This window comes from Protopterus annectens, chromosome 3.part1 (assembly GCF_019279795.1).
Source record: "Protopterus annectens isolate FY-2018-M chromosome 3.part1, PAN1.0, whole genome shotgun sequence".
NCBI lineage: Eukaryota > Metazoa > Chordata > Ceratodontiformes > Protopteridae > Protopterus > Protopterus annectens.
In genome coordinates this window covers 1,561,008,905-1,561,023,932 of record NC_056732.1, presented here as the reverse complement: position 1 = coordinate 1,561,023,932, position 15,028 = coordinate 1,561,008,905, and the positions used below count along the sequence as shown (strand labels likewise).

General features: G+C 42.9%; 1 protein-coding gene across 1 annotated transcript in view; it reads left to right on the top strand.

Moving 5' to 3' along the window:
- LOC122797804 (SCO-spondin-like) overlaps positions 1-15,028 on the top strand; it is a 4,708,783-nt gene that overhangs the window by 3,771,679 nt on the left and 922,076 nt on the right. Inside the window, exon 86 of the mRNA XM_044066325.1 lies at positions 10,127-10,336. Within this exon, the coding sequence (XP_043922260.1) occupies positions 10,127-10,336 (210 nt within the window). The remainder of the gene's footprint in view (positions 1-10,126; positions 10,337-15,028) is intronic.

Below are 15,028 nucleotides of genomic sequence, written 5' to 3'. Positions count from 1 at the left end.
TATTATGGCAGCTTCAATCAGGTGCCGATTCGGCACCGGGACTCAATGACAGTATTAACATTAGATGTGCTTTGCGCTGGATTTGCTAGGTTATTGTCGGTCTGTTTATTTCTGTTTTTAGTTTTAAGCCTTCTATATATTAGTACATTTATTTTTGTTTGGATATTTTCATTCTTGTACTTCTTTTTATTGTCATTAACGTTCTTTCAGACCTTTCCTTCACTTTCTCAGCTTCATATTATGTCCAGCTCTCTGTTTCTATTGGTTTTTAGGCTTAATTCTTTTCTATAGGCTGTTTGCTATGTTTTTACTATTTGATTGGACATTTGTTTTACCAACCCTGTCTTGCTCAGCTTACTAGTACACATTAATTATTTTGGTTTATTATTTTTTGAATCTATAGGCTGTTACAGGTTGTTAGTAATTACTGATTGGTTCTAAACAATTCCACTGTATTGTTCCGCATGCTTCTAACTATTTAAACAGACACATTTACTGTTTTTCATTTGTATGCATTGTTTCTCTGAAGAAGTCCTATACACCGAATAAAGGATGAAAGCGCTAAGGAAACTGCTTTGCCTGTGAGTTTATTTGCATACTCTCCTAGTTTAGTTTTGAAGTTTTTAGTTTATATATATATATATATATATATATATATATATATATATATATATATATATATATATTTTTGCTACCCTTTTGGGGGCACCTGACATCTGGGCAAGAAAAACTAAAGAAAATGGTGTCGGCTGCATGTTTTATACCCCTGACGACCTGACATCATGGAAGAGGAGACAGCAACCAACGCAGGACCGAAGACTTTGGAATTCAGGCCGACTGAGGGCAACCTGCTAGCAGATTACCCCAAATGTAATGACTGCAACAGTGAATACACTCGAACATCTACATTTATGGTAAGTGTACACAACTGTACTTTCCATGGGTCCACTCCTCTCCATTTGACCCAGCTCTGCTGGGCAGAGTCTTTCTCTGAATGCAGCAAAGACATGTACGCCAATATTCTTCAACATCTTGTTTCATGCATGGTCAGTAAAATCTGTCTCATACAAGTCCCAGAGTTTTTTCATACCCAAGATTACCATGTTCATCATGCAATGACCGTAGTACTACTTCTCAATACTTTTGAGGGAGCAACAATTGCCATTTTTCACTGCCAAGTGCACTAGGAGATCTCCTATACACTAGTCCATTTCGTATCTGGAGTCTGTCCCATTCTTTAGCCAAAAGTCTTGCCAATAGATGAATATCTGTGCGAAGCATATCAATTTGTTTCTTCTCTAAAGCAGCTACCACCACCTGACCTACTGGGTCTTCTCTTTGATCTCTCCTGAGGTCACTGTTACTCAAAGCTGGTAGCGATGAAGCCTGTAATGTGACCAGATTACCGTAAGCTTCGGGTATGCTTTTTTCAGACAGACCCAACTTCTGGGCCCAACATTCAGTTTGTTGGTAGCAGGTTGCAATCTGGCACACCTGGTGCTGGAATTTCCACCCATTCATCATCGGGGTGTAAATCCCCATGAGGTCTTCTGGACAGACCATCAGCATCTCCATTTTCATATCCTGGGTGATATTTTAAACTGAAATTGTAGTTGGATTAAGCTGCCATCCATCTGTGGCCAGTAGCATCTAGCTTTGCAGTGGTCTGGATGTATGTCAGAGGGTTGTTGTCAGTCTGAACCTCGAATTTAGCCCCATAGAGGTAGTCATGCAACTTGTCTACTACAGCCCACTTTAGAGCAAGAAATTCCATTTTGTGTGCAGGATAGTTCCTTTCTGTTGGATATAAATTTCGACTGATAAAAGCCACAGGTTTCAGTTTCTTGTCATGCTCCTGGGAAAGGACTCCTCTTAAACCATCTCTGCTAGCATCCACATGTAATGTGTATGGCTTTGCTGAGTCAGCATATGCCAGCACAGGGGCATGTGTGAGGCAATACATAAGCTGTTCAAATGCTTCTTCGCACTCAGGAGTCCAGCGACTCTCAAGGAATTCTTTAGAGCCTCTTGGTCCCTTTGGCTTCTTCAGAACGATGTCTTCATCTGTTTCATCTGCTTCCTCATCATTTTGGAGCAATCAGTTGAGTGGTCTTGCTATCTTTGAAAATCCTTCCACAAACCTTCTAACTGCAGAACCCAAGGAAAGATTGCAGCTCTGTGATGGTTCTGAGTCTTGGCCAAGACGTCACAGCTTCAACTTTGCTGGGGTCTGTGGATATCCAATTTGCAGACTGTACATGTTCCACATAGGTCACTGAAGGTTGGAGCAATTTGCATTTGTCCAATGACAACTTCAGTCCTTCCTTCTCAATTTTGTCCAATACTTTCATCAGTCTTTCTTTGTGCTCCTCTAGGGTCTTCCCAAAGATGATGATGTCATCAAGGTAGACTAAGACTTCCAGGAGATCCATGTCTCCAACTGTTTTTTCCATGATTCTCTGGAAAGTTGCCGGTGCATTTGATAAACCTTGGGAAGGAGATCAAACTCGAAAAATCCCAAAGGAGTGATGAAGGCAGTTTTCTGTTTATCTTCTGGGTGCATAGGGATTTGATAGTATCCACTCCTTAAGTCTAGCACACTGAACCAGTTGTTGCCCACCAGGCAGTTTAGAGCATCAATCCGGGGTGTTGTGTACTGGTCTGGAATGGTTCGCTGATTCAGAGTACGGTAGTCAACACACTTGCGAATTGACCCATTCTTTTTCCTAACAATGACAGTGGGAGAGACATATGGACTTCTCGACTCTTGAATTATCCCTGCCGCTTTAAGTTCTTCCAGATGTTTTCTCAAGTCCTCCAGATGTCCTGGAGCTACCCTTCCGGAACGTTCTCTGAAAGGCTGGTCTTCTTTTAATCTTATTCAGTGTTTTGCACTTTTCGTACAACCCACATCCAGCTCACTTATAGAAAAACAATTTTTCTTCTTCATCAACAGCTCTTTAGCTCTGGTTACCTACTCGGGGGACAGAAGACCACATCCTAGATCAATATCTTCCAGCTTCAACTCGTTGACACTGCTCTTGTTTCTTGTCAAAACAGAAGCAGGTAAGGGAGTGGCAGAGTAAACATTTCACAAACGCACTTGTGAACGCAGGACAATGGGGGTACTTCATTTATTCTTCAACCCCACAGGCAAAGTATCATAAGGATGCTTCAGCTTGTCAGCAGGCCGAAGTTTGGGGACTTATTTCAGCCCCGGTGGCAAGTCTATTTCTGGATATATTTCCATCATCAGATGAGAGGAAGCTGTTTGCCCACACATCCTCACTTTGGCCCTCAAACAGGTGACCTGACCAGGATGAATTATATGTTCTTTCCCAGAAAGGGTCCATACATGACCAATTTCATCTTTCTTACTATCCTTCTCCTTCTGAAGGGCACAAAAAGCTGGTCTCAGGAGTGGATGTAGTGTTGGGTGTTCCTGGGTCAACTGAGGCATCAACATTTTTCTGAAGAGATCAGTATTGGTCCCTACTAAAATAGATTATGAATCCTTTCCTTTTGGCCTGGGGCACACAACAGCTAGAATTTCAAAAACTTCTGTTGACCCAACAACTGGGGTGGAAAATTCTAACTTGAGTGAGACATAACCATCATAGGGGAACTTTGTGTCACTTAGCCCCCAGATCTCCAAGTCTTCTAACTTTCCAAGCGGCAAATATAAGTGTTTCTGGTATAAGTCTCTGAACAGAATGGTGATTTATGCACCAGTATCCAACAATGCTTTACTGTACACACCCTTTATCTTCACTGCCATGATAGGGGACGGTCCCACTAGGCCATCGGGCACTTTGTTTCCGTTGTTGTTCAGCTGTACGGCAGTCAGCATGTTGTTGAGGTACAGTCATTTGGCTTCACCATTTTAAAGGATGGAACCCTTTCTTAGTATTCCTTTGTGGTTTCAGATGCTGAGACTTTTGCTGAGATGGTGAGATGGCTTTCCAATTTGGTTGTTCACCTCAGATGAGCTAGAAGTGTGCACAGTGGGTAGTTTCTCTCCGCTCTTGCACAAAGTGGTTGGGAAGGGAGATCCAGGAAGACTCCTCTTGATGTTAGATTTCATGGAGCCCTTGGTAACTGGGCACTCAACTGGCTCCTTCACTGAGGCCCTTTGAAGTTTCCCTGCAACGCACTTGCCAGTAATAGCTTGTTCACTTTTTCCATTTTTCCTGCATTTGGACACTGTCACTTTATATGCCCTGTGTCTCCACAGCGAAAACAAAATCCAATCGTAACTCTGAACATCGGCTTGTTTGTTAGTCCCTTTGTGGAGGTTCTAGCAGATGTATTCTTCCCTTCAGTTAAGTTACCACTGCTTTCTGTAATTCTGCAACCGCCTTGGTAACTTGAGCTATGGCGTCGGTTAGGGAAGACACCTGTGCCTGCAACAGTGACACCTCTAGATTGTGGACACTCAGGACCATGACTCCTATTTGAGTAGTAAGCACTGCTATATGCTTCTGCTTGTGTTCACTCACTGCTTTAGTTGAAGTTTGAACACTGAGATTTGGCTTCCAACAGGGCTTCCTCTTCCCTCACTTCTTTAACCAATTGAAAATAGGTTAGAGTCTCTTTCCTATCTCTCATCCTCAGTGTCCACATAATGGGATCCATAGCTTGAGCTCCTTGTAAAATTTGACCGATTCGTACTTAGTCAACTACTTTGGGATCCACCCCCCTTCTTTAGGATGGTCTTGTGTATCATTTTATCTAATCGCTTAATGCAGTCAGTTAGTTTCTCACCAACTTCTTGGTATGTATGTTCAAACTGATGCAGTAGGTCAGCAACCCTCTTTATTCTTCCAAACACATCCTGCAGTACTCATACATAGTCCTTGGCTGTGCAATCTTGCTTACTCATCCTTAGGTTTCGTATGGTATCCGCAGCTAATCCCTTTAAACTTTCAGCTGTTCGCTACTTCTTCTGAGTTTCTGGGATATCCCACTCCTCTAGGGCTTGTGAAGCCTGATCCATCCAAGATTCAAAATCTTCCTCTCCCTGAGGTGCAGGTTGTTTGCCAGAGAAGAAACGTAATTTGCGGTACCCAAACCCAGTGAATGGCTGTGTAGGCTTTAAGCATTTTTCTACAAGACTTCCCAGAACATTCAAAACTTCAGGCCCTGTAGTATTTGTGGGCAGTGAAGCTTCATTTTCTGGTATAAGGTTCTGACCTTCTTGGATAGCTTCCCCAGGTATTTGTTCTGTTGCTGGGGTAGTGCACTTCTCAGGGATTACCACACGGATTGCATTCTCGCCTGAAACTGATACACTTGAAGGTATATGCTCATATGCTAGAGGATTTTTCCATTCTAATAGGGCCAATGTGGTCTGTTCTATAGTATCCATGGTGCTGTCTAATAAGAATCCACGACCTACAACTGGTAAGGATTCTGTGATTTGATGTATTTGCATGTCAGTCCATGTGACACCTGGCAACACTAGAACTAAGCAGTGCCCTGACTGAGCATTGTGCTGTTTGCACCACTTACCTGCTACTTCTGAGTTCATTTTACTGCTGGTGTTGCTTTACACACGTTCAGGGGAATAGGACATAGTTCTAGGCAGTACAGGCAATCTTGGATGAGCCCCCAAATATAGCGCACCCGCAGGTGTAGCTGAATAGTGTATGGGTTCCTTCCTACCTGACTCTGGTGACTCCCCTATTTACACCCAACACACCAAGGTTGCAAATAATAACATATTTAATTCTAGATGGAAACTCTAGTCTTAACAAGTAACAGCACAGTAGCAAACAAATTACTGTGGTAGCACAAAGTTTAGCAATAAGGCAATAAGAGGTATACATTCAGTGAAATCACACCTCCCAGAACTCAATAAGAGAGGTCTTGTCATTCAGCTATGAGCAAAACTGCAATGTCATTAAGCAGTAAAAATTCTATAATGCAACAATACTAACAATACTAACAGCAGCTATAACCTTGATCAGTTCTAATCAGACCAAACTGAAACAGTTATACCCTGTTCACTGGCCAATAACTACTTACAGTCTTAATGCCGGCATGATGGGGCCCAACGTTGGAGCTGATATGAAACCCAGTATTTGTAATCCACAAAACATTAAAGGTGAAATCCACACTGAGGGGTGAGTTACATGAGATCCACAGAACAACAGCCAGTACTATTTTGAGATAAAGGTAAACAGTTTCAGTTCAGAAAAGGAATAAGGGAAAAACCTAGGCCCAGAGTCCAAGTCGAAGCTATAGCACAATCCTATGCAAGTATAAAATGGCTGCGGAAGCCTCTCACCACTCTGTTGATAATATTCTGGATGTCAGACACCCTTGCTGATCAGATGCATGCATGGGACGACTGGTTCCAGATTTCTCTCCTGATTCCACAGATCTCCATCGACCCGGTTTTCAGGAGAGGACAGACATGATCTGCAACTTCACTTCCCTGTCCCAGACACTAGAAAAATCAGGTCTTAATGCAAGGCCCCTTATTCCTTCACCCTGTGTTTCAGTCTGCCCTCTTTCACTTCCATTTCTCTCTTTTATATCAAATTAAAAAAGGAGCTCCACCTTGTGGTGTAATGGAAAACTGCAGTCTGATAACCATACAGTGAAATACAGTGGGAGCTACATACTAAAACAAAATTATGTCATTAATTTAAATGACTGTGTCATTTTAGAAGAATACTGATTGTTGTCTGCAGATGAAGAGGAATCAGCTGTCTCAGAGAGAGAAGTTTAAGTAGGTGTGCTGTGAGTGATAGAGGGAAGAGAGGCCTGAGAGATTGAATAGTGGATGGATATAGTGTAAGTGGCATTACAGGTGTTGCACTGGGCTGTGCTGGTGAGCTAAGTATTATGATGCAGCTTTCAGTTTACAAATCTCTCTATGTCCCTGTACTCACTTATGGTCACACGCTTTGGAGAATGACTGACAGGATACAAAAATGAGATTTCCTGTGCTGGTAGTTGGGCTCACTGTCAGTGATAGAGAAACACAGGGGGATTTCAAGATAGAATGTCCTCTCATTTGTATTGCAGTGAGTCAACTGATCTGGTTTGTGCAGCTAGGGAGTATGTGTTTTGGATGTTACAATCAAAGCCAAATGTTATGTCCTAGAAGGATGCCCTGTTATCGTGTGAATATTTCTCTTCTGTCCTGCTATCATTTGAAAATTACTCTTCTGTCCTGCTATCATGAGAACAGTACTGATCTTAAACAGTTTAGAGCAAAGGCTCTTTGTAAGATTAGACTACAGATAACAGTTCTGCTAATGGACAGGTACAGGTTGTGCTATTTAAATGTGCAGTACAGTTTACTTTAGCAATACACAGATGCTCAAAATGCTGGGCAGCCACATGAGTAGGTCATTAACTTGTAAGGGGACTCTCTCAAACACAGGTGCGACAACAACAGGGGCTTAGTAAACTGAACATAGCCCTAAAAGTATGAGGACTTTCATTCGGAAGTTATAACTAGCCAGCAGTTTAAATGTACAGGTTGCAGGATTCTTCTTCGGTAACACATTTATATGATTATGCAGGTTTTCTCCATCGGCAGCAACCAACAGAGTTAAGTTATACAGTGTATCGCAAACATGATTATTCACAAACATACTGCAGATGCTGAAGGGATTAATGCATTATACATCATTTGCTTCTGCAGCAGTGGAGATAGCAAATATTGGAAGCATTAGAACTTTTTGGCTGACAAGAGTATAACAAGTTTTATCCTAAGTTTGCAAAGTTTTCTTAAATAATTGGCCAGAGGATGAATAAACACAATTTTGATTCTGTAATACTGGCTATAGCATTTAAAGGAAATGCCTAGTTTATTAGCTGACCTGATTATAATATCTTTTTAACTTAAATAATCATAAATTAATCCAATATTTAGCTGTGGAGCAAGTGTAACATTTTTATTTTACTATATACAACCACACTGTGGGAGTATTGCTTTATGTTCCATAAAGCCACACAAGCAGCTGGTTGTGGCAGTGCCTGTACTCAACAGCTTTTGCTCCACAATAACTATAGTAATTATGATATGCAAGTATTAGACTCAGGGTCTTGGCTGCATATGCATTTTACTACTATATGTCACTATTTGGTAGAATCTTTTTGGAATGTTATTATAAACAGAAGTACTTCTCATTGTAATAAAACGCTGTTGCCCTGCTTTGCTTAGGTGATACTTGTCACTTTAAAGGCAGTTTTTCCAGTAAACAAACCTGTAATGTGTGTGTGTGTGTGTGTGTGCGTGCGTGCGTGTGTGTGTTTGTGTGTGTGTGTGTCTGCACATCTGTACGCATGCATGTATGTGTTTTACTGGGGGCTAGGAAAATATGGTGGGGAAGAACAACTAGTGGCAGAGATTCAGCACAATGGTATGCACTTGACTTCTCATTACATCTAGGGCATTTTGATTTCCCAGCATCAACAAAGAGTGCCAGTATCTACAGAAGGTCCCAGCAGCAGACTGAAAGAAAGGATACAAACATCCTTAATGTAGTATGATGTATTTACATACCAGTGTACAACAAGATCATACCTAAGTCATAGACATTTGTAGAACAGTATATTCTAGGAACTAGAGGACTTAAGTTACACGGGGTTGCTTTATTTCCAGCCTCTCATTAGAGAAGGAGATGACACAGTCACAAGTAACATGCTTATATCTGTAAGTTTTAATGACATGCCATCACAACAACCCAAATCACAATGCACCACTGCTCAAAAGCTTTATACTGTCAACAATAGGCATGCCATCCAGTGAACATAATTGATGAAACTGCTAAGATGCAATATATTGCTAATTATTATTTGCATTATCCATAAAATATACAGTGTTTGTGACTTCATATTGGGAGTTTTCTTGCCTACCTCTTCTTCTGGACAGGAGGGAACTAACCTAAGGTACAGGGTTAATGTGGGCACATGAGGAGGGGACAGAGGGATCCTTACGTATAGGTTATGCATCTTTGACATATCACAAACTGGGAAGAGCCAACCCACATCCCTGAGATATCATGAACTGAGAGGGACCAACCCATTGATACATCTCCTGAGAGGACAACCCCTGACAACTGATATACAAAATATAACAGTTGGTAGTGATGATCCCTATTAAAAATGATAATTTTGGCCGCTGTGTTCCTGAATTGTGAGGTCCAGTTGCAGTAATCACTCTATGCTCCATGACTATACAGTTTTTATGGGAGCACCAGTAGTTGCAGGAGCAAGGTTTTCATGATCTCAACTTTGTCCCCCAAATCCCAATTGGAGGACCATCATGCCGATGTGATTTGGTAAAACCGAAGATCTTCTTCATGGAATTAAGACACACCTGTTGCAGAGTTCCCCCTGAGTACAGGTAAAGTTGATTTTGAGTACAGGGTGAGGATAATACAAAGCAAAGCCCCTTACTATAATAACACCATAACTGCTCCTCTTGAACTTGCCTCAGGTTTGAATACAGTGTCGAATTCTGGGATTGTAAATTTCTTAGCAGTCCCCAAAGTTACCTTGCTACCAGCAGCACCTCTATAACAGGTTTTCCAGATTATCCCAACCGCCGACAGGAATGGAATGAAAATTTGTGAAAGATGTCTTCTTCAAAGCTTCAATGTGTAGGGATCACTCCTGATCTCCTGTCACTGTCTGTAAAGTTTACACATATTTGTCTGGCAGATAATGCAGAAGATTAAGACTATAAGCTGTTAACGACCTGCTGTCTGTATTTCAGAGTTTGATTCTGTCAGTCTCCATTTGCATACTGTGTTATACTGAGAAAGTTATTTAATTAGTGAACTGGGACAATTGGAAAATTAGGTTAGGCTACTCAATGTTCTCCTATACTACTTACCTAGTAACTATCTGTGAACCTGTATGTTGCTGTATGCTTATACAGTGATATGACTGTAGCTTGTATTGTTGTTTGCCAGTGTTAAGTATTTCATAAATTCATAAATAAGATTGTTAACTACGAATCACTCATCTTATTAATCTATTCTTACTAAAATGTTTTCATTTAATATGTTACATAACTAGGTGATTGTACTTTTCATTTCTTAAATAACTGCAGCTATGGTCAGTTTTAGTTGTTTAAATTACATTTATTAATTTATTCTAGATGAGCCAGTATGTCAAGGGGAAGACTGTGATTCCAGAAATTGCTCGTGGAATGTCTGGTCAACATGGAGTGAATGTTCACGATCTTGTGGAGTTGGGCAACAGCAGCGCCTTCGCACGTATAATCCTCCTGGTGCAAATGGGTCCTGGTGTGAAGGCATCTTGACAGGGCACTTACAAACACGCTTTTGTAACATACAGGCTTGTGTAGGTAAGAAGCAGTATTGGCATGATATTCTAATGTTGAGAAACAACTTACACATTGAAACTGTGTACATATTTCTCTCCATCCATTGAGGGTCCAGTTAAGTTTATATGTGCATCAGTAATGAAGGTAATGTGTCTTTATTCATTAAGTACTTCACTGCATTGATCAAGCAACATTGCAGAATCCATCATATTGTTTTCAATCACCATTTTGCCATCCTTCAAATGAGACATTAAACTGAAGTTCCCCATGCCTATTTGTTGGTTTTAGCTTAGGTGGATATCAAAAATCTCATGGCAGATATCAGAAGCAGGACAGATTTTTCCCAATGTTCTTATCAGATTTTATCTCATTCTGTACCTAGGAGGTCTCTTGGAAACAGGCCATAGACGAAGCAGGGCCTATCTACTCACCAAAGACTAAATAAACATGCAAATCAGTATCATAACATTCTTTGTGGCAGCTGTCATCTATGACCATATCATTAATGATTAATATGCATGATAATCAGGATGTAGTCATCATTATCATTACAGTTACTATTAGTAATAACTAGAGAATACATCAGTGCCAGTTTACATATTATTCCTCCATTATGGTTCTAGGTTTGCTTGCAAAGCCCCTACTATGCTAACCTCAGGATCTTCCACTCCACTAGCTTATGGCAGATATTGAGATGGTTTAGCTGTCCACTTTATATGGAGAAATGCTTGCTGTTAAGAGCAATTTAATATATTAATTCAGCATTAAATGCATAAAGCCATAATCCATATAAAATTAAATCAAAAAGGGCAACTTATAGCTTACTAAAATGATTTTCCGTGAATATATACTAAAGGTTATTGGGAAGCAAGACATGTAGTTAGGAAATTGGCATACTGGTTTGGAGAGCAGATATCTTGCTGTCACCAGTGCTTGTTGGATGGCTTTAACTCTCTACTAATAATTCACAACAATACGAGTGCAAGAAATGTATCTACACCAAGAATCTTGAATCCATTGTCTCTCACACTCAAAAGAGTAACATGGAAGAGGTTGTCAACTCACCCACCTGTGTACATAGTACCATTACTCATACACATATGGGTGGCCTCGGTGGTGCAGCAGTTAGCACTGACGCCTCACAGCAAGAGATTCTCCAGTTTGATTCTCGGCTGGGGTGCCTTCTGTGTGGAGTCTGCATGTCCTCCCTGTGGTCACATGGGTTTCTTCTGGGTGCTCCGGTTTTCTCCCACATCCCAAAGACATGCTGACAGTGGATTGGATACTCTAAATTGTCCCTAGATGTGAGTGTGTGCATGTGTGTGCCTTCTTTGGAAGGTTAGCTCCACTGCCAATCTTTCTGTGGACCGTTGTTTCTTTGTGGTGACCTCTTAACTGGAAAACTTGAAAGGAAAAGAAGAACAACATCATTACTCATACGCATAGTATACATCAAGCACAAAAATCTACATATGCAGAAGTTCTGTCAAAAAACTTACCTAAACACCAGAGAAATCCAAAACAAAAGACTGCTACAACTAACCCAATCCCCACAGCACCCACAACACATAGCAACACCAGTGTATCACCCACCAAGCCTGTAAGGCGAAACACTCAAAACCCAAATTGTCTTGTCACTGAAAATTCAGTAGTGACACAGATGTCCCACTCACCAGGTTGGAAAAGGAGAAAGTCATGGTCAGCTGCCTGTCCAGTGCCAGAATTCGTCAGATCACGCATGCACTCATGTCTCTCAGCAACAAGTACCATTATGACTCTGTCGTAGTTCATGTTGGTGTGAATGACCTGAAATGTACCTCAGTGGACTATATGAAGAGAGACATGGTTGAACTCTCTGAGAATGTGTACCAGGCAGGTATGTCCCTAGCCTTGAGCAGCATACTGCCCTCACCTAAAATGGTGCTGCAGTATAAACAAAAAATGATTCATTTCATTAATTGGCTTTGATGTGAGAGTGTTCAATCTCGCCATTTGTTTTTACACACGGGTTCGGAGCCGATCCTCGGCTCCGAGTCGGCCGCATAGCAAAGCTCTGCATCTAAGAGAAGCTCGAGACCAGGCTATATCCCACAATCCTCCCTGCCATTACTCAGATCTAGTTTGCCGCTGCAACAGGTCACATCGCATTAGAGAGCTCAGACCAGAGTTTAAGAATATTGACAGATAAGATAGTCTTTTTTTCTTCTTGTTAGTCCTAAAAGTTATAGTTTTTTGTTCGTGAATACTTGTATTTTATTTACTATAGTGTGTGTGTGTGTGGCTATAGTTATTTTGTTAGTTTCCTTCTATAGGTTTCCCTTTGGGGCCTACCTCTTTCTAACTTCTAATTCTCTTTAATTTTTTTTACCTCACTTCTTCAGTATGTCTGAAAAAGTTAAAAGTGGGTTCAAAAGGTGCCAGTGTGGACAGAAAATGTCCATCACTGACAACCACACCTCCTGCGTCTACTGTCTTGGCCCTCTCCACTTGCAAGAGGATTGCTCCATTTGCCATTCCTTCTGTGGGAGGGTCATGACAGATAGACGCAGGAAACTTATTGATAGGGGGCTTCTTAAGCCTGCTTTTCAAGAAGCCTTGGACAAGTCGGACCAGGCTTCTAAGTCTTCGAAGGGGTCGAAGATGTCGGAGCCCATGTCATCGGCTCCGAGTACATCTTCCAAAGTTCGTTCGCTGGTTCCACAGACTTCGGGGCCGAGCGTCGAATGTTTGTCTCTCGCTGAGCCCCAGGTCTTGGAACCGGTGTCAGAACTACCGCCACTGTCGATTCTTCGGTCGGTGCCATCTTCGGCTCCTTCGACCCGTTCTTCCAGACCACTTTCTGATACTGATGTGGATAGTGTCGTGCAGAAACTGATGGAGAACACGGCTCTTTCCAGGTTGATTGCAGTTTCCTCCCAGTTGGTGTCGAAACTAGAAGGCCTCCCTTTATCTCCAACAGGTCCTCCTTCGAGACCCATCCAGTCTTCGGAGCTGGAAGAGGATGAGCCGATGATAGTGGAGCCATCGGTGCCGAAACCGTCCATAGCACGATCGACACCACTTACCTCGTCTCCATCGGAACCGATAGGTGAGTCTCGGAGTCGACGATCTCTCCTTGGTTCTGTGACCGAGAGTCGTACCGACCTTTCGGTGCCAACTCTCCCTCTCGGGGCCTCGGCGCAGATCGGCTTGGCTCCGTCCTCGGGGTCGAGACCCATGGGCCCCGTGTCTCAGATTCTTCCATGTTCTTCGGAACCGGGAGAGTCCTCGGCCCGAGGTTCAGGGGCCTTTGACCTCATGAGGAAGGTTTTGTCTACACAGACAACCACTACATCGGACGCGTCTTCTCCCTCCCCTAAGGAGCCGCTCTCTGTTTCTGTTCCCACGACACATCCAAAGCGTGGAGCACCATTGTCTCAGCCATCCCTAGAGGATGCCTCCTGTTCCTCTGAGGCCTCTCCGGAATCCCCCTCCGATGAGGTCCCGAGGAAAAGATTGTGCAAGAGGAGGCACTTAGACTCCCCACAGGAATCTTTAACGTCTGACACTGACTTGGAGGAGTCAGAGGGGTCCCCAAAATCACCCTCCGAAGATGTCTCATTTGCGGACATATTGGAGATATTAAAACAGAGGGGTGATTGGCAGTCCCTAGCCCCCACTGAGGACGAGTCAGTGTTGCTGAAGGCATTTGGTGCTCAACTTTCTACCTCCTGGGTTACTCCGCCCTTCGATGAGTTAATGGAATTAATTGCTCGAAGGATGTGGGAGACGCCGGACACAGTGGAACCGGTCCCTAGAAAGCCAAGTAAGTTCATTACTGCCCCCCAGGACAAGACTTACCTAACAAAAGGAGTCCCCGTTGACGCTATGGTGGTGGCAGCAGCCACTAAAAAGGAGATGTCGGAGTCTTCCTCTTCTGTTCATCCTCCTAATAAGGATTCTAGGACTATGGACAGATACGGGAAGCGCGTTTTTAGTTCAGCGACTTTTTCCATGTGTTCGCTAAACTATTTGACACATTTTACACGACTACAGAGGGATCTCATCAAGGAGCTGAGAGATACCCTCCAGGGTAACACAGATGCTGCTGTTTCAGATAAGGTGACAGCACAACTTAACACCCTTACCTCTGTAGTGAACTCGTCCATGAGGCTCATCTCGTATGCAGCTGAAGGGTCGAGTAGGGCCACAACTTCAGCGATTGCTCTACGAAGACAATCCTGGATGCGGCTGTGCTCTTTTGCGGAAGCCTTCAAGTCTTCTTTCGCCAACGCCCCCTTTGATGGTGCCACTCTTTTTGGGCCCAAAGTGAAAGAGACATTAACTCGGTGTGAGCAAGAAGGAAAGACTCTGTCTGCTGTCGGAGTCCATTTTTCCGTTCCATCCAGACCGTACCCCAAAGGGCAACGAGGCGGAAAAATGTGGTTCCGTAGAACTCAGGGATCTTTCCAGGCCACACAGAGTGAACCCCCCCCCAGAGGCAGAGGGGGGGGCAGACATGGAAGACGCCGCCCTGGCGGCAGAGGGGGTCCGCAGAACCAAGGCGACAGGGATACTATCCCTGGTAAGCCTTTCCAGCACTCCTGAATGGAGGCCCGACTGTCCTGCTCTGGAGGCAGTCGGGGGTCGCTTGGCTTCATACCCACAGGCCTGGCAAACTCTCACCTCAGACTCCTGGGTAAAAAGCATTGTAACCAGAGGATACAAAATACC